The sequence below is a fragment of the Camelus dromedarius genome, chromosome 8, assembly GCF_036321535.1.
Source record: "Camelus dromedarius isolate mCamDro1 chromosome 8, mCamDro1.pat, whole genome shotgun sequence".
Lineage (NCBI taxonomy): Eukaryota > Metazoa > Chordata > Mammalia > Artiodactyla > Camelidae > Camelus > Camelus dromedarius.
In genome coordinates, this window is record NC_087443.1 from 21,779,219 (window position 1) to 21,800,329 (window position 21,111).

The 21,111-nt window shown below is 34.9% G+C and overlaps 1 protein-coding gene across 3 annotated transcripts in view; it reads left to right on the forward strand.

The window, feature by feature from the left end:
- WAPL (WAPL cohesin release factor) overlaps nt 1-21,111 on the forward strand; it is a 64,689-nt gene that overhangs the window by 16,479 nt on the left and 27,099 nt on the right. For 2 of the 3 annotated variants that reach the window (XM_031461021.2, XM_064487982.1), the window contains exons 3-4: nt 4,435-5,478; nt 7,566-7,684. In XM_031461021.2, the coding sequence (XP_031316881.2) occupies nt 4,435-5,478; nt 7,566-7,684 (1,163 nt within the window). The remainder of the gene's footprint in view (nt 1-4,434; nt 5,479-7,565; nt 7,685-21,111) is intronic. The other variant, XM_064487981.1, reaches the window with a different exon arrangement.

A 21,111-nucleotide genomic window follows, 5' to 3' on the forward strand; every position in this document is an offset into this window, starting at 1 on the left:
CTTTACGTTATTCATAGTTATGGGAAGTTATTTGTAGAGTGAATAAAACTGCTTGCTTCAGGGTAAGTCTATTTCTTTGACATGTAATTTTTAATTTTTAAAGATAATTACTAAATTGCTCTCTATAGTGATTGTACTGAAATATGCCCCTACAGAAATGTAGTTTATTTTTATTGCTCTGAAGTATTTCTTTATATGAACAGACCACTTGATTGTACTGTTAATGAATATTTATATTTCATTGTTTTGGAATGATGTGAGCATACTTAAATTGAACCATGTGGAATTGCTAACACTTGATTATTTTGAAAGTGGAAGTTTCATAAGGTTCACATTGATAACTCTTTTAGTACATATGTGCATACATTTCTGTTAGGTAAGTACTTTCAAGTAGAATTCCTGGGTCTTAGGATAACTGTTACATTTAGCTTTTGTAGGTATCCCAGAGTGATTGTTCCCACTTCCGCTCTGACAAACTGAAGTTGCTTTGCCTTCTCCACAATACTCGGCATTGTGAATTTGAGCTCTTTTGGCAGTTGTGTAGTGGCATCTCATTATGTTTTTAATTTGCATCTTCCTAATAAGTAGTGCATGTAAATGCCTTTTAATGTATTTACGATTTATATATTTATTTAATGTCCTTTTTTAAATCAAGTCTCTTGATCATTTTTCTATTTTTTATTTCCGTTGGGTATCTTAAGTTGTAGGCATTCTTTTTTGTGTGACATTACTTGATTGATTGATTGATGGATGGAAGTATAGTTTTTTGTAGGCATTCTTAACATGGTAGTAATATCCCCCACCCCATTCTGGTCTGGTAGTTCTCTTCAGGATTGGTTTTTTTTTTTAATGGACATTTAATTTTGATGAAATTTCTTTTATTTTATGGTTAGAGATAAAAGATGTTCCAGTACTCATTATTGAATAATCCCTGTTACAGAGATTTGAAATTCTATAATCAACATACACTGATTTCCCACAGATATTTTGCTCCTTCTCTTGCCCTTTCCCAATTACAAAATATATTTTGGAGTATTTGAAAACTTAGTAAAATTATAGATACTCTCCTTGAAAAATATGTGCGCATTTTTTTCATAGTTTGACAAGATTTGCAGAGCTCATGAAACCCATTCATAGATCTGTGATTAAATCTTCCTTCCCACTTTTTAAATAGTTCAGAGTTTACTGATAAAAGCCTTAAATCGTCCCACCTGTTTATTTTCTTTATACTCACATGTGTGTACATACCCACAAGTATAATGTATACTGAGGTATACTCACATTATTTTAAGTACTGATGTGTGTGTTTTTTTTTAAGGAATCATCTATTTCCTTTCAAAATTAAGATTCTTGGCTCAGTAGTATAGCACATGCTTAGCATGCACGAGATCCTGGGTTCTGTCCCCGTTACTTCTATTAAAAAAATCAAAATTAAGAATCTTAAGGGAATAATGGGCATTTAATTAATCTTTTGTCAGGTTGTTAACTGTTTTTTCGATAAGCAGAATGAGAAAAAATATGACTTGCCAAATTTTTGCACATCTAGTTATTGTCTTAGCCATGTGGTTCAACAACGTGGTCCTCAAGTTCCAAATTCCATGTCCTATTCATTATGCTAAATTTCCTCCCTTATATGCTACCTAATGTACAAAAGATTGAGTACCTACCTAGTGATGCTAAAATCCAGTGATGTTAAAAGGCATTTATTAAGTATCTGTTTGCAGATGGTACTGGGATAAGTCTTCTACTGAAAACTTTCTACATATCCAGTCTGCCTTCTAGCTTGAGGAAGAATAGTAGGCCTTAGAATATAGTTTTGAAATCCTTGCATGAAGCCGAAAGACACAGGACCTAAGGGAATACTGATGAATATACAGGTTAGATTCCACTAAGAAATGTCTCACTAAAAGATTATTAAAAATTTACCCTATATTGTGGCTGAGTTGTAAAAGCTATGATAATTTGCATTTGTGTGATGCTCTATAACCTGCAAAACATCCTTAGGTATATTATCTTCTTTTATCTGTTCAACCAGCCCTTGAGACAGATTTTATTAGCTCATTTTTTCAGATGAAGAAACTCCCCGCTTCTTAAGGTGACTTGCCCAAGGTCATTTTAGCTAGTGAGTGACAGAGCTGGTACTCATCCATTTAACTCCTAAACTGTATTTTGCTAGAAATACAGTTTTGTTTCTATAGCCGGTTTGGACTAAAACAGAATAAATGCTTATCTTCTCTGTAAAAAGAGAACTTTCTCCCTTTCCCCCCCCCTTGATATTTTGAGATGTAAAGTCAGTTTACCTGATAGGGAACTGGGATGTTTGAGGAAGGAGGGCAGTTGAAAGTAATCGCTGTTGTGCATTTTAGGACAAGATAGCCTTACTCTCTCTTCTGAAGGTATAGTTAAGAATATGTGTTGGAGAGCTAAATGACTAAGAACCATAGAAATCATTTATTTTATACATTAGAATACTTTTATGGAGAACTTGGATAGCTTTTCTTTGCAGAACTCTTGATTAGATTAACTTTTATCTATGCAATGTGTTTCAGAAGTTTAAAAATATGTACTTTAATAATTCATCTGTAGGATTGTTTATGCTATATAATTGAATACATGAATAAATTATATGTGCCAGTGACATAATTTTTAGTGAGAATACTTCTTTCTATAGGGCCCTTTATTACTCTTGGCACTTAAAACAATTTATAAGATGTGCTCACAATACAGTTAGACTTATATGAAAGGCAGCCCATGAGAATAGCTAACTGTTAAAACATTTCTCTGACTTAGGGGAAGTGGGAGTAGTAAGTAAAACTTGCAGTAGTAATTTTTAAAAACATGAGTAATAAAGTTTATTGTTAATAAGCTTTTTTTAAGTCAGAAAGTTATTACATAAAATAATAAGAAACAGCCTGAATAAATTTTAATGACATTAAGATAGTAGAATGCTATACAGTTGTAAGTGGTGTGATATAACATTAATGACATCTCATAGACTTTTGTGTAGCTAAGCATACAAAGCATTCCCCTAGGCATTTATTAGGAAATAATTCCTTCAATAATGCTGTAAAGTAGTCTGGGTCAGTGGCTTCCCTTTTGAATACAGGAAGAAATTGAAGCCCTCAGGATAACTCCCAAAGTTAGGGGTCTTGCCTGAGCTCTACTGGGCTAGTTTGACCAGGGCAGCAGAAGTCTCCAGATTCAGGTACTAGTGCTGCTTCCACATGTTATAAAAGTAGTGGTATAATTTCCCCAGGTTTAGTTTTAGACTTGGCTTTTCTTCTGTTCCTTTTAAGATAGTATCAGATGTCAGCTTTTAATTCTTAGCTTTTCAGTATCTTATGCTTAGTGATGGGTACTTCTGAGATTATAAAAACTTAGTTCTTTGCCTTCGGCTGGGAAATATCTAAGAATACAATATATATCTATGAATTAGATGCCTTCTAAAGGTAAGTAAGTATAGGTTGTATTTTTTTATACCCATTGGGTAGCATTAAAATTGTACAGGAATTTCATGTAAAGCATCCTCCTTTTGCTTGTATGTGATGGCTTGTTAATTGGAATTTGTAAATGGTTTTTCTTAAATGTAGGTGCTTTTTTTGGGTAATTTTATTATTAGGCATAAACATTTTGCCTGGGCTTTTCTACTTACAAGTGCTTAGAGAATTCACTGTAGTTCCAGTTTGAATCACATTTTCATCTCTTATTTAGAAAGATTTTTAAAAAATGTTTCTGATGATAAAAATTAAAGACAACAAAAATGAATTTCCCAGGTACAAAATTAATATGCAATTTAAGATTTACTACTGGCTGATATGGATAAGTAGTCACTGTAACCATGTAATTTAGGCATCAGAGCCACTGTTTAAAAAAAAAATTCTTAAACTTATATGGCTTTTAGGATTAGGAGAAAGAATGGAAAACAAATAGCTAAAGAAACCTGACCCCAGAACAGGTTTCTAGACAGAGCTGGCATGCCATATGGGCAGCCCGACCCCAGAGAAACATAGACACTGCCAGAATGTTTTCATTTATTGTGTTACATCGTTTAGGTTCTACTAAATAACTTATAATAAAAGTATTCTTGAAGTATTTGAACAATCCATAATACCTCTAGAAGATTTGGCTGAGTTATTCGTATGTCATTCTCCTGTTGCTTAACCCTGCTGAAATCTCTTGAGTTTAGGGTAGCAATTTTAAGAGACTTGAATGTCTAGGGAGAAATCACTAGAAGATATGAGAGCTGTGTATTGAAAAGGTAGAAGAGGAAATGTCAGTTATGTGAACATATATTTCTTCACAATTTAAAATTATTGCAGCTGTTTTAAGATTAGTTGACTGTACTGTTGTTAGTTGACCAAATGTCCCTTTTGTTAACTTTTACAGTGATGTCACTCATGTTTTTATCCTTTGACCTATTTTTCATTTTTGTAGATAAAGTGGAGAACTTTAGTGAAGAACATGATAAGAATAGTCTCCATATTTATAAAAATGCTGAAGACAGTGCTAAGAAATCCAATGTAGAAACCACAGCGGCTTCTGGACACAAAGCTGATGAAATCAAGGAAACAAATGATGCTTGGAACTCCCAGCTTGGAAAAAGGTCAGAATCTCCATCAGAAACATCTCCAATTAAGGGATCTGTAAGAACTGGTTTGTATGAATGGGATAATGATTTTGAAGATATCAGATCAGAAGATTGCATTTTAAGTTTGAATAGTGATCCTCTTTTGGAGATGAAGGATGAGGATTTTAAAAATCGGTTGGAAAATCTAAATGAAGCCATTGAGGAAGACGTCATGCAAAGTGTTCTTAGGCCAAGCAACTGCAGGACGTACTGTAGGGCCAATAAAGCAAAATCCTCACAAGGAGCATCAAATTTTGATAAGCTAATGGACGGCACCAGTCAGGCCTTAGCCAAAGCAAACAGTGAATCGACTAAAGATGGCCTGAATCAGGCGAAGAAAGGCAGTGTGAGTTGTGGGACCAGCTTTAGAGGGACGGTTGGACGGACTAGAGATTATACTGTTTTGCATCCGTCTTGCTTGTCAGTTTGTAATGTGACCATACAGGATACTATGGAACGCAGCATGGATGAGTTCACTGCTTCGACTCCTGCAGATCTGGGAGAAGCTGGCAGGCTAAGAAAAAAGGCAGATATTGCAACTTCTAAGACCACTACTAGATTTCGACCTAGTAATACTAAATCTAAAAAGGATGTTAAACTTGAATTTTTTGGTTTTGAAGATCACGATGAGACAGGAGGCGATGAAGGAGGTTCTGGGAGTTCTAATTACAAAATTAAGTACTTTGGCTTTGATGATCTCAGTGAAAGTGAAGATGATGAAGATGATGACTGTCAAGTGGAAAGAAAGACAAGCAAAAAAAGAACTAAAACAGCTCCATCACCCTCCTTGCAGCCTCCTCCAGAAAGCAATGATAATTCCCAGGACAGTCAGTCTAGTACTAATAATGCAGGTAAGATTTAAAAAATAAAAAATTATTCCTAGTAAATGTGTTTTTCAGACTTAAATAACGGCTCCTTAATATCCTCCTAGATAATCAATTTTAGCTTATTAGGTTTAATTTTAAAAGTAGTGCCTATTTAGAGCCAATGTTACCTTATCTAAAGATACAGCATTTTAAATGTTAATAAAGTCCCACATTGTAAGGCACCAACCAATTTGTAAATTGAGGAGTCTTTTCATATTTGTATTTTACTTCTACCATTAGCACTTGAGAATTTTAAAGTGTGTATGTGTACAGGGATACTAAACATCTTGATGTTTCAGATTTGAAAAACCAAATGCAATGGAAACATGAGGATAGATTTTGGACATTTAGAACTATATTGATATTAGATGGTTGTAATGAGGATAATGTTAGAAAAGTAAAATAAGAAAGCTTTTGTAGTCTCAAAACTAATCAACTAATAAATGTTAAAAAATATTTTTAAGAAATCTTAACTTTATTAAGTTAAGATTAAATCTTAATCTTAAGAATCATCCTCGTTGACTTAATAAATTTGAAAAGTGCCAGTTAAGTATTTATATACTCTGAACAGTGAAAAATTAACTTGTCCTTTAAGATAGTAGGACCAGTAATGACTTAGGTCCTTGAGGAGTCGATAGTCTCCACTGTGAGAGACAAATAAAAGAAATAGGTTAGCTTTGCTATAAATAAGTCACTTTGACAAGGGCTTTGTGAAATGAATTGGCTGTTGAGTGAGGAAGAGGATGCGAAAGCCTCTGGGGCTGTACTTACTTATATTTAACAAATACAGTTTTCCTATATTGGTTTACTTGTTAAATAAAGTTTTTGTCCTGTTAGGGTCAAAGATCAAGAGTTATGGTGAATTAGAATTACCACAATATTCTTACATATTGATTCTCTTGTAGAGTATGCCATTCTTGAGACTACCTATCATTTTGCTTTATTTGGCCTAAAATAGTTTTGCTAGATTAGAATCACTCTTATCTTCAAAACTAGAGTTATACAGAAGTAGCCCTTAGGAGCCCCCCTCCTCTTACTCACCACTGCAAAAAAATAAAGAAGAGTATTTTTAGAATTCATCCAATGTTGTCCTGAGTCCCTTCTGGAGAACCGAAATTGCTACAGCCTTGCTAGTCAGTTGAGATCTAACTGGGCAGACAGCTTTACAGTTGCTTTCTCAGGAGGATGAAAAGTAACTTAAGTACTATGAAACCTGAGCTCTTGTCCTGCTACAGCCTACTTAGCTCTTATGCTAACCTTGATAGCAAGCTTTCCTGATCTGCAGTGGAAAATGCGTGTCTGAAATGTACATGTAAGGTAATTAACCCTTTGAGCTTTAAAATGTGCAGTCATTAGAGCCCCTGTCAAAAATGTCAAATTGATATATCAAATAACATTTAAAAATTAGAGACCATTTGATTGATGTATATCCGAAGTTGGAATCTTGTGTCTTCATACAATGTATGAAACAGCAAGCATTTTTAAGAGTTATGATAAAGTCCTATTTTTCTTTTGTTTGTTTATTTCTTTTTTTAAAATTAATCTAATCCTTTTGTTAGTTTTGTGGGAATATCCACAAACCATTGAACTGCATTGTATTAGGTCATTCCATATCTTTTTCCAAGGATAGCTATCTTTTTTTGGTTTTGTAAAATGTGGCCTTTGTAGACGTAAGCAGGTATTCTTTGAAGGCCAGCCTGATTCAGTGTACTTAAATTCTAGAAAAATGTTATAGGTAGATACCACCTGATGTGTATGTGTGTTTTAAATTAGGCCATGCCGGTATCAGTGTCCAAACATATTCTGGAAAATATCTTATTTTGCCGATGAAAGTGGAGCACATACATAGCAACTCGATTTCTGATTTTCTTTTTAGAGCAGGAGACAAGCGGGTTGAGCATGGGAGGATGAGACTTACTATCATTGGGAATATTTTGTCAACTATGTGGCGCTTCTATTCCTTTATTCTTTTCTCCCCATCATATGCCTCTTTCCTCCCCAAATATTCATAGATTGTCTGGTAGATAATTTGAAATTAATAGAGAGCTAGCTAGTTTTGGTTACCATTTCAGAAAACTTGGATTTTACAGAGGACTTGCCTGGTGTGCCTGAAAGTGTGAAGAAGCCCCCAAATAAACAAGGAGATAAATCGAAGGAAAATACCAGAAAGATTTTTAGTGGCCCCAAACGGGTAAGTAAAGCACTATCATTGATTTGTATTATTTATCATTGGAGGGCTCAACTCTTAATTTTTTAATTTAAAAATTACTAACAAACATGGTAATTAACTTTTGTCTTTCAAAATATATTATGTAAGTCATTTTTTAAAACATTGTAACCATATTTTGAAGTGTGGTAAAGTGTACATAACATAGTATTTATTATATGCATGTGTACAATTCAGTGACATGAAGTATATTCACAGTGTTGTGTAACCATCACCATTATCTACACCCCAGACTTTTTCATTATCTCTAACAAAAACACTGTACCCATTAAACAGTAAATTAACTTTGACCTGCCCAGCCCCTAGTAAACACTGTTTTACTATCTGTCTCTATAAAATTCTTTTCTAGATACCTCATGTAAGTGGTATCACTTAATATTTGTCTCTGTCTGACTTATTTCACTAAGCATTGTGTTGTCAAGATCCATTCCTGTTGTAATGTGTCAAAATGGCCTGCCTTTTTTATGCCTAAATAATGTTCCAGTGTTTGTATATACCACCTTTTTATCCATTCATCTGTAAATGGACACTTTGTGGGAGAAATGGGTTGTTTTCACCTTTTGGCTATTTGAGTTCCTGCTTTCAATTGTTTTGGATACCTAGGAGTTGAATTTTTGGGACACATGGTAGGTCTATGTTTTAACAGCCAAACTGTTTTCCCCTTTGCACCATTTTTACATTCCCATCAGCAGTGGACAAGGGTTCTAATTTTTCCACATCTTCAACAACACTTGCTACTTTCTGAGGGTTTTGTTTTTTGGTAGTAGCTATCCTAATGGGTGTGGAATGGTATCTCATTGTAGTTTGATTTGCATTTCCCTAACTAGTGATGTTGAGGATCTTTTCATGTACTGGGCATTTGAATATCTTTTTTGAAGAAATGTCTATTCAGTACCCACTTTTGAGTCGAGTTGTTTGGTTTTTGTATTGTTGAGTTATAGGAGTTGTTTATATATTCTAGATATTAATGCCTTAGTAGGTATGTAATTTGCACATAGATCCCCCTATTCTGTGGATTGTCTCTTTACTTTCTTGATAGTGTGCTTTAATTTCAGTGAAGTCCAATTTATCTATTTTTTCTCTTGTTACCTTGTGCTTTTGGCATCATATCCAATAAATCATTGTCAAATCGGATTTCATGGAGCTTCCCCTTATGTTTTCTTCTAAGTTTTATAGTTTTAAGTTTTATCTTTAGGTCATTGATCTATTTTGAGTTAATTTTTGTATATAGTGTAAGTTAAGGTCCCAATCATTCTTATGCATTATGTAAGTCATTTTAATATAGTCCAGCATAAGTATTGAGAATAATATGCTTGATTTTTACCTTTTTATTAAAAAGTTACTTAAATAGCTTGTTATAGTGTTAAAAAGTTTGGTTATTGAAAATTGCTGTTGAAAGTTACTGACATTTTTTGTAGATTGAACTGCTTTTAAGCAGTTAAAGGAAGTGTGTCTTTTTTATGATCCAGCTTTATTACCTCTGTAAAGAGCCAGTTGGGAATATTTTCAAGGTAATTGTGTTATACTTTTGTACTCCCAGGTGCCCACCCATGCCCCCCCACCCCCACCCCCAATGGAAAAAAATGCTTAATGCTAATTTCAGCTGAATTTGCTCTGGAGACAGGGGCTAGGGTAGTATGATATAATGATTATATAATGTCACCTTAATGCTTCGGTGGGGCTTAGATACTTATTAATAATTCACTTAAAAGAACAATAACCTATTACATGTTAATATAACATTTTAATGGGAATTATTTTCTCTAAAATAGTACGAAGAGTAGCATTGTTTTAAATCTTTTGCAAATCTTTATAAAGTTTGGCTTAATAAAGACAATTTGTCATATCCTCTACATTCAGTGTATTTCATTATGTTGTTTTTAGTTGAAATATATGAAGAAAATTCAGCCTCACATATTAGTTGTATTTTAAATAGTCTTTTCAAGTAATCGTGGACATTCTTCTTTGATACTATCAAAACTCAACAAATGAGAGTTTCTTAAAGGTGGGTTGTAACTTGGATCTAAAACCATGCCAATGTACCTTTTATAATTTATTGATCTGTCTTGCACTTTGAAATACATGCATGCTTTGTAATAACATAAATTGGTCATTTGGAAAAAGTTATATTGGTTTATGCAGATTTTTCAAATAGTGACACATTTCATTATACAGTATCAAAAAATCACATTAATACCACTGCCAGACTCCTCAGATGAGTCACTAAGTATTGGGACGCTATCTAAAGTTAACAGTAGTAGGTAAAAGTTCTTCAGAATTTCAGTTTTTGCTTCTAAGTTCCACATTTAATAACTAGAATTTTGTAAAGAGGAGTTTTCTTTTTTCCCCACCCACTCCCCTGTCACTATAGACTCAGTAATTTTTACTTATAATGGATTTGGCCAGAGTGAACCATCTTAAGCTATTTCTTGAGTCCTTTTCATATAACCCCATTATCTTTGACCATTCTTTTGCTTTTAATAAACTGAGTTCATATTGATAGTTTAATTTCAAATTTAACTTTTCAGAATTTTATATTTAGCTTACTTGCTTTATTCTCCTTTTTAAATTGTAATACCAGTATTATTATGGACAGTAAATATACTTTTAAGTTATAATACCAGTATTATTATGGACAAAATACACTGAGTGAAGTTTCAGATTTCTTTCCAGTTCTTTTTGTCTTGAGATTATTTTACTAAAATGAAGCCATAGTGAAGTGTTCAAAAGTTTTGAAATAATTTTTATCTTGTGAATGTTAATTGATTATTCATTTGAATTCATTTGTACTTACTTGTGCTTTTTTTTTTTAACTTAGTTTTAAACTTAATATTACAGTCATTTCTTTGCTACTGACATGGCTTAGAAGACAGCAGTGTGCATGTACTTGACCCGATTATAAAAGAATCTCTCTAGTTAAAGTAAATCAGGTCATGCAACCAAGTAGGCAGAAGACCTATTTAATGTTGATGGGTAGTGTCAGAGGAAAATTATTATTTGAAACCAAAAGAGCTATGAGATTGAACTCATTTGAAAGATGTAATGTGAGTAAAGTCCTGCCTTAAAACAACAGTCCTGATTGAATCCCTGATGAGGCTTCAGTAAATGTTTTAATTTCCTTTTTAACCTCGTATTGAAATGTTTGCCAAAACCCTTTTTATTTTAAGTGGAATTATGTCAGAATTTTTTCCAGTTAGATATTACTGCTACTTAGGTGGATCAGAAAGCTTCAAAAATAAGACTTTGAATCCTGAGTGTTTTAGTACTTTAATAAAAAGTGACAAAAAATGCTTTAAACCCCACGAAGTTTATGTATCCTTAAGACAATATCAGGTAAAGAGTTTAGAAGCCTGCTTCAGGAAGAGAGCAACAGGAAATCAAGCACTATAAAATCCCTAGCTCTTTTAAGAACTAGGTCCTCCATTTGTCTTCAAGACAACTAAAAGGCTACTTAAGAGTTGTTAAAAAGGAGAGAGCTATTGAGAAACAGAAATAGGAGAAATTTTACATATTGAGTTTTGGCGAGTATAAAGAAATAGGAGAAATACATAAATAGGATCAAAGTTTTAAGTATTTATAAAGTAAGAGTGGAATAAATAGATTTCTTTTATATATAAGGAATCAGGGGGGAGGTATTGCTCAGTGGTAGAGTGCCTACTTAGCATGCACAGGGTCCTGGGTTCAATCCTAGCACCTCCATTAAGAAATAAATAAACCTAATCCCCCCACAATTTAAGAAAATTAAAAAAACAAACAAACCAGGATTCACGTTTTCCAACAAAAATAAGACAAGCTCAGTTCTCCAAGGAGTTTTTATGTAGGTTATCCTACATATCCCAGATCTCCAGAGAAAAAGGAAAGGGAGAGTTGCTGGGTAGGTGGGTGTAGGACATGTTTTCAGCAGTTGTTCCATTTCTCCATTTTAATAGAAATATCCTCCTGTAGCTGATAGGTTAGTGGGAATATCTGGGTCTTCTCTAATATGATTAAAGACACTAATGACCTCATTTCAGAGTGGTGGAGAAGTGGTTCACGTCTTGTATGATAAGCATTCCTCCTTACCTACCAGGCTTTCTTAGCCTCAACACCGATGTTTGGGTTGAATGAGTCTTTGCTGTGGAAGGTGGCCCTGTATATGGAGGATATATAGCAGCATCCCTGGCCTCTATCCGCCAGATGCTAGTACCATCCCCTGACCCCCATTTCCACTAGGAATGTCTCAGACATAGCTAAGTGTCCCGTGGGTGGTCAGAATGGGCCCCCTTCTCATTGGGGGTACTATGTGTGTATGTATGACCTGAGAGTGAGTTGCAGACTTCACGCGGATTAATCCTGGATACCATAGTTTGTACTTTCTAGAAACAGGAGTGCTCTCCTGCATAGCAACAGTCTGCACATCAACCCCAGGAAGCCAGTGACATTAAACACAATAATTCAGTCTAATCCACAGATCCCATTCAGTTTTACCGATTGTGTCACCATCTTCCAAACAACGAGCCCATGAATCCAGAATCACATGTTGTATTTAGTTGTCACAAATCTCCACCTCCTTTAGTCTGGAACGTCTGTTTCTTTCCATGGCTTTGGAAAGAGTTAAGATTGGTTATTGGTTGAATGGCTCTCCATTTGTGCTTGTCTCATGTTTCCTCACGATTGGATTTAGGTTATGTGTATTTAGTGGAAATACCAGGAGAGATGCTGTGTTCTCATAGTATCATCAGGTGGCATACAGTGGCAGTCTGTACCATTACTGTTGATGTTAACTGATGTTGACTGTCTTTTGCAGTCTGTCCAGTTCCTAAGCTTTCTGCATCAGACTTTTACCCACTAGTTTTAGCATTTTTGCCTGAATCCATCTTTACTGTGATAGTTGTTGAGTAATTTTTCCTAATTACATCATTCCTTCTATAGTTAGTAGTAGTTGGCCTTCTAACATAAGATAGATCTTTTCCTCCCTTTCATTTATATAAGAATGTATGTGTTTATACATTACATTATATATTATTATCTACCCATTTATATACTTACATATTCATTTCTTTATGTCAATATGAACTTGTTTTATTCAGTTGCTACTGTTATTTATTTAAATGATAGTACTATCATTATTTTGATACTCAGATTTTCTTAGATTTGGCCTGTGGATGTTTTTTCAAACTGACTTTTAAGGTGGCCGACCATTTTGCATTTCCTTAGTAAATGACACACTAAAGATGTTCAAAACTCATCATATACATTCCCAGACCTGAAATCAGCCATTTCTCCAAGGACTCCTGTTTTGTTTTAGTGGAGTATGATCTTTAGAAATATCTGATTACTAAGTATGGCCATTTCTTCTTGGAGTAAACAGTATGGAAACGTGAATATATGAGTCTGTCTCTGTCCCCCCCCCCCCCCCAAAGGACACACCCAGGCATATACTTATTTCATATCTGCATATTTTTACCTCTGTATATTTAGAACCATAAGTTCATACTGATAATCTCCAATTCCAGTTAAACACCACATATTTTATTCTAGCCCTCCTGCTTTTCACATTTTACTTTTTGCCAACAGTGAGGACTCTGGTTTCCATTATCCTCAATATATTTACTTATTTGTTCAGTCTTCTTGTATATAGCCAAATTCCTGGCCACACAGGCCATCTCCTTAGTTTTAGTGTCACTCGCCAAGAGGTCCCTCTTCCCTTTTTTAACCTTCCCATGTTAGAAAACATTAACTTTTTAAGTTTGCTGGCAGTGAGAATTTCCCCCAGCACCTCACCAGGGGTATAGACAAGAGTTCATAATGGGGCTGAGGGCTTGCTGGGTGAACACATGTGGCAGGAAGAAGATGAGGAGGGTAAAGAAGACTTCTAGTAAGAACATGTTTGACATGATTACGCAGAAAAGGTTCGCTTGCAAGGGAGAAAAGTAAAGATAGGGTTTGTGGGATTAGGTTGAAACATACCTGCTTTTAAGTACCTGTTGTTTCTACGTAGTTTTATTGATCATTTGGCAATTTTAATGCTTTTTTTTTCAAGGCTATCCTTTTTCTGATCACTGGCTCCAGTTTCTCTGAATGCCATTATTTGTAGTTGTCAAATATGTGCTGATACTTAGATCATTTCTTCTGCCTGCCCTACCTTTTGTTTGATTTCAGCTGCTGCCTGTTTGCTCTCTTTCTAAAGGATTATCCGTATAATCATCCTTACTAACCTTTAGTGCTTAGAGGGTTATAGTTTACCTTGGGCTTTGGCTGTCTTATTTTGCCAGTTAAGACTGTTGCTGGGTCATTGATGAAACTAACCATAATGTCAATCTCAGTTTCAATTCTCAAGTATTTATACCTTCACTTGTATCATTTCCCAGTGGTTTAATGCTGGGCCCATCTGGAACTATCTTTTGTTTGACTCTCAAAGAACATTCTGGCCTTTTTTTTTTTTTTTCTTTTCCCTTCCCTTCTGTCATTCAATATGACACAGAATAGTGGGCTTGGGCAACTGAATTAAAGTTTGGCTATCAGTATAAATCATGGTTGTATATTTAGCTGTATTAGAAACTTAAAATTACATAAAGCTGTGGTTTTAAGTGTAGTTTTTATAGTTTTAGAAATTTATTTTTTGTTTCATAAAATAAGCTTATATAGGTTGTCAACTTAAAAGCAGATCTTAAAAATTGAAGAGATTTTACAGGACAGGTAGTTCTCCCTCTCACCAGTGTTCCTTCACAGCATCGTTATCTGGCAGTTGGAACTCACTCTGATGAAGCTGCTTATTTTTCTGTCAAATTGTTTTACATTTTGACATGGTTACCTTTGATCTGTGTCTGGGGATTCATTTACCATCCTGGGATCCAGTCATCAAGATAGCAGTATGAGAGTCACTATATTTTCATAGACTAAAACCTGAATGTGAAGCCTGAAAAAAAGGGAGACTCCAGTCACTGGTCTGCCGATGAGGGAAACTGGCCAAAATGTAAAAGTAAAAAGCTACTGCTAGCCAGAGCTCCCAGGTTGGTGATCCAAAGAGTGGTTGAAGCTGAGCACGTTCTGGCTCAGCCTGGGTATGGAGAGGGTCAGTTTTAGTGGGCTTTTCTTTGTCATTGTTTTCATTCAACATATACTACATGCGTTTCACTGTGCTAGGTGCTGGGTATACAAAAAGGAACGTGTCTTCCAAAGTGTGTTATAGAATGTTCTTCCCCCATGGAAACTTGTGAGTAGTCTTAGTATTTCCTCAGTGTGTTAGTTCAGAAGCAGGAGTATCTACTTTTTATGTATTTAACTTAAACATTAAACTTGGTACTTGTCATTGATCTGTATTCTATAAAGACATAGGAAAGTGTAAGTTGTTTTCTCTGTGTGATCTAATTCTTGTGTTTTTTTTCCTATAATATATTTTTTTCTGGAAGAATTTTAATATGGAATAAGGTACCATTAATCTTTTTATTTTCTTTAGTTCAAGATCTTTTAAAATTTGGAAGTTCAAAATATTGCACTATAACTTACTTCTCAGAAAATAAAGTTCAAAATGAGAAAATTTAGCTGTGGTTTAATCAAGAAGAGCATGAGAACTTTGACACGTATTTGACACTGAGCCAAAGTGTCTGTGTGTGTATTAGGGTGTTTATAGTTTGGAATTTATTTTTCCAGTTTGTAATAACATTTTATTTAGAATTCATTGGGATTCTGACATCCAGAAAACTCTTTGCTGATACTGATACTCTTATGTCTTCATGCTAATAATGCTAATAATGACCCCAATTTAACATCAGATGCGTAATACTAGGAGTTTTTTGAGAATGGTGACCATATTTTTTTTTCACCTTTAAATTCTTAGTGCCCAAAGTACAGAAGGAGTTCATAAATGTGTATTTCTGGGATTCTTGGAAGTATCTTTCAGCAAAGAATCTCATGTAGTACTAAATACTTGGCTTTTTTATATTTGAAAATTGGTAAACATCAAATTTGGGAAATTTTCAGCCAGTATTATTCAAATATTGTTGGGCTCTCTGTCCCCCTCTGGGGACTCTAATTACACCTGATTACATTTGTTTTACTTCAGTCAGCCTTAAATCAGCAGGTAAAACCTGTGGTCTGACAGAATCAAGCTTGTTGACTTATTGCAATAAAGGATACTGCACACCAGAGGAACCATGGGGCATTTTACCAAAGGAAAGTTTTTATAGGATTTTGGAGGAACTGGAGAATTGAGGTGAAATTTAAATGAAACAGTGTTTGAGAGGCTCAGAGCAAAGCAGTGCTCTCTGTGAGGGAGTTCATCTTTACCTTCTCACACAGTTATTGAGCTAGGTGAGTTTGTCCCAGTGTGCGCTGACAATTTTTTTATCTTAAATTTTTTTCAGTCTTTTCTCTTTTTGTTTCATTTAATTAAATAGTTCAGTTTCTGTTGCCCATTTTCAAGTTCTTCTACAGAGTCTAATCAGCTATTAATCCCAATCATTATAATTTTCATTTCTGAAAGTTTAGTTTGGGTCTATTTTATTTTTTTCTTGTGTACTTAGCATATTCATTGTTCCCCCTACCTTCTTACATATGTGGAGTGAGTAACAGTTATTTTCAAGTCTTTGTCTTCTGATTCTGACATCTGTATTATTCCTGGGTATGTTTTTATAGACTGATTTTTCTCATTATGGGTTGTATTTTCCTCCTTCTTTGCATGGCTAATAACTTTTAATTGGATGCTAGTCATTTAAACTTTTACCTTGCTGGGTGCTGGATATTTCTCTGTAAGTTTCAGCTTGCTCTGAGATGCATCAAAGTTATATTCGATCCTTATGTGTCTTTTAAATTTTAGGTGGGAGGGCAGCCTTTAGAGTTTACTTCCCTCTTCCACTCCCCATCCCCCCAAATATATCACCTGATTCCTCTGGATTACAAGGTTTTCAACGTTGGCTAGTGGGGACACAAACTTCTCCAGTCTCGAGGAGAAGCAGTTTAGGAATTGTTTGCTCTTTTGAGGGAAGAACTTTTTCCTGCCTCACATTTGCTCGTCAGTACTCAGCCACATATTTGAGAGGGAGCCTCTGTAGATCTTTATTAAGTTCTTTGTGCAGCTCTTTCCTGTGATACTGTGCTCTGTGAACTTTCAGTCACCTTTATCCCTGGACTCCTAGTTCCATCTCCTCAACTAAGAGAGGCTGCTACTGGCTGGGCTCTGAATTCTCCCTCCTTGTGCCGTTGTCTGGAAACTCAGGCAGTTGTAGGGCTTATCTCATCTCACCCCTGCTTAGGGATTATTGTGCTATGCTACCCAATGCCCAGTGACTGAAAATTATTTCATAGATTCTGTCTGGTTTGTTATTTTCTAGTAGAAAGATAAATTTGGTTCCTGTTAATCCATCTTGTCCAGAAATGGACACCCTAGATTTATATAATCGCTATATTCTATATCCTTATAGTCTAGAAAATAAGTCTTTTTTTTTTTTTTTCTAGAGGACCTAAGATGTAATGAATACCTTCAGAACTATTGATTCATTCTTGTTTCCTTCTCTTTTGGTTTGTTTTTTTATCTTCTACCCATACTTTTGATTTGACTTGACCTGGAATTCCATATTAAATTGAAATATAATTATATCTCTTTATTTTTAGTTATGATTTATATGATGTCCATATAAAAAACTTTTTAAAAAAATGTATAGAGATAAGGTTGGTAGAACCAGGTTGAAAATAAAGGAGGAAATTGTGTGAAGAAAAAGTAATGAATAGATGGAGTTGAAGCCAAAATTCAAGTGTTTTTGTCTTGATGGATTTCTTAGGGACCTACCACAAATATAATTTTGTGTTTCTTAGCATCCAGGGCAGAGGAGGTTGTCAAGTGGCCCCTTTGCTTTTTGCCATTAAAAAAGATCACTCTTACTATCTTGGGCCAAATGTGAGTTATGTTGTAATCTTTTTCCATGCCTCAACTAAGGAAGTATTGCTGTTAAACTTCCGTTTGTTATTGATGGGCTATTTAATTAACAGTATTTGATTTAAGAACATAAATGAAAGATCTTTATCCCTTCCCACTTGGTAGGATTGCCTGTGTTAAGGTTATATTAATCTTTTATTACTCTTTGATTTCTTACTTTCTTTTACTCTGGTCTGCATTTGATTTAGTTTCATGAAAATTAAAACATTAACTGATGGAATGATGATTTATACTTTTTCTATTTTACAGGTTTTCTGAGAGAATTTTAAAAGATTTTTAATATTTTTTACTTGAAAATAATTAAAATAGTTTGTATTTGGAAATAATTTCAAAATTAATAGAAGAGTTGCAAAAACAAAATAGTACAAAGAACATTCCTTACCCTGATTATCTTAATATTTGCTTTTTCATTTGTTCTTTCTCTGTATTTGTGTGTGTGTGTGTGTGTGTGTGTGTGTGTGTGTGTATACACTCATACGTACACATTTTTTTCCTGACTATTTAAGGGTAAGAGATATATGTATATTTTATATATATATGTATTATATATGTGTGTATATTTTATATATATATATATATAATTTCCTAGTCAGTTACATGTCCACATCACAGTAATCACCTTCAGTATACATGACATTGTTCCAGTATTTTTACCTAATCTGTTGTTGTGTCAGTTTTGTTAGTTGACACAGTAGTGTCCTTTGTAGTGTTTTCTCCTCCCTGGTACAGGATCCAGTCTAGGGTGAGGTATTTCATTTAGCTATCATTCATTTAGTTGTTCAGCTGTCTCTTCAGTCTCCTTTTTTTGGGGGTGGGGGAAGGTTAGGTTTATTTATTTCTTTATTTTAACGGAGGTACTAGGGACTGTACCCAGGACCTCGTGGCATGCTAAGCACACACTCTACCACTGAGCTCTCCACCTCTTTAGTCTCCTTTAAACAGGAACATTTCCATAGACTTTCTTTGTCTTTTGTAACACTGACATCCTGTACTTAAAAAAAAAGTTCCTTATTTTGGTTTAGTCTGATGTTTCCTCAGGATTGAATTCAGGTTATTCATTCTGGGCCAGGATACTGTGTAAGTGATGATGAATTCTTTTCAGTGTCACCTCTGGAGGATGCTAATTATGATCACCCAGTTAAAGGTTGTCCATTATTCCACTGTATACTATTTTTTTTCTCCCTTGCAACTGAAAAGCAGTCTTTGAAGAAACCATTCAAGTGCCCTTGTTCTTCACTAGGATATACTCTTAAATCTGCTGCCTGCAAAAAACCATTTTCTGTCTCTCACATCCCTTCACCTTCATCAGTCAGTCCTCACCGCCGTTATGAGCATCAGCCCATCCTCCTCCTCCCGTTTATTTATTCGTTTGTTTATTTTATTTGGTTTTATTTTTCTTTTATCAGTATGGACTTATGAATCCCTCCCCCCACTTTTAAAATGGTTTGAATTTGTCCTGACTTGGCTAATCTAGCTCTTCTTTCACTGTGACATGCCCACATCATTTTATGAGCACTTTCTTACTTTCTGGCATAACAGTATTGCAGATTCATCTTGTACCTGGTCTGTTCCAGCCCTGGAATCAGGCCCATTCTCTGAGGAGTCCCCATGCCCTGTAGTGGGGAATGGCACTAGAGACCAAGATCTGGGCAGTAGATGTAGTCAGCACTTCTTGGCCCCTTAGGTGGGAAATATGCACGTACATGCATGTAGATTTTAGCATGTGCACATATCTGTTGTAGAAATCATGAGCTCACACTATGTTCAGTATTAGTCCATCCCTGCAGGGTTCTTTTCTTGCCTTCTGTTTTAACCCTGACTCGCAGCAGTATCAACACTTTTACTCAAACCTATGAGATACATCTAAAATAGAATTGTGCTGTCTGTTCCACTGTAGTGAATAACTCTACTAATGTGTTTAGGATTTGCTTGTGATCCTGCACTTGCCCCAGGCTACACTGCCCATGACTCAGGGAGTAAAGTCAAATAATTGTGTTATAAGTTATTTAGATTAGTTGTCTGCCTGTCTTTTGTTCTCTCTGTTTTCCTTTCAGTGTGTTTGCTGTTTGTTTGAATTATAAGTAGGTTTATCTGTTCTGATTTGCTTTTATTTTAGGCTTTTTTCCCTTTTATTCTCATTTATTTAGTTTTTTTGATTGAATATGTATGTTAACATGTTATGCATGCTTCCAAAAGTCAACACTATGCAGAAAGGTAAGTTCAGTGAAGGGTCACTTCATTGAGAGATGTTCCAGCCCATCACCCACCTCTGGTAGGGAAGTGACTTAATTGTTCTCTCCTCTATCCTTTCTGTGTTTCTTTTTATAAAAAATAAGTACAAATTATCTTATTTTCCCTCTTTCTTACGTAAAAGGAAGTATCTATATGTGCACTTTTGCACTTTGCCTTTTTTTATTTAGTAATAACTCTTGGAAATCATAGTCTGTAAGTTCATAGAGATCTTCCTTAGAGTATATGTATTTATAATTTTTTTAAGTTATATTTTTCCTTAGTTTTTTTCCCTTCCTCTATTCTCTTAAATGTTGTTTATATCCTTCAAAGTTACTTCTTTTTAAGGTTATATGTGTGTTGGTTATGCATATACAAATCCAGTATTGGCAAAATTTTGTATGTTCAGCACATCCCTATCATTATTTGGTCCTAATTTCAGTTAAAGATAATTCAGAGATTGTTGTCCTAGCATTTGGTTTAGTTACTGGAGAAGAAATGCTAGATTAGTTTTTATTTATTTATTATTTTAATGGAGGTACTGGGGATTGAGCCAGGACCTTGTGCACGCTAGGCATACATTCTACCACTGAGCTGTATCTCCCCCTGCCCCCCCCCCCCATTAGTTTGTAATGCGTAGCTTATTTTTCTTTGGTTTAGCAGTCCTTGGCTGTTTGTCTCTGGACTATTTTCAAGTTGCTGTATTACCAGGGACCCAGCTTTCTCTGTGGTGGTGTTCTGCCATTTCTATAGTATTGAAGAGTACAAATAGAAGGAATGGGAAGGAGAGGCACTGGACCATCCCTAGAAGGCCAGGACCCAGAAGATGTACTACACTTCCATTCATACATCATTGACTAGAACTTGGTCACATGCCCACTCGAGCAGCAAGAGAGGCTGGAAAATCAGAACAAGCACGTATCCAGCTAAGAGAGTTTATGCTCAGATTATACTATTTCAAGGTGATGTTCTGAGGTGGCAATGCCTGCTTTTGTAAAATTTTATAAAATTGTCACTACCAATTATACTGTTGAAGTTACACTTAAAACAGCTGAGTAGTGGTATGCATTGTTTTTCTTATGATAGGAATTGACAATTTCTTCATAAAAATAGCAAATGTATCTTTAAAAGGTTTATCTGCTATCTCTTACCTGAGTCAGGCAGAAAAGATTTTCATCTCTACTTCTCCTGTTACTTTTAGATTATATTCTCTGCATAGTTCTCTGTCTTTAACATACTCTAAATGTCT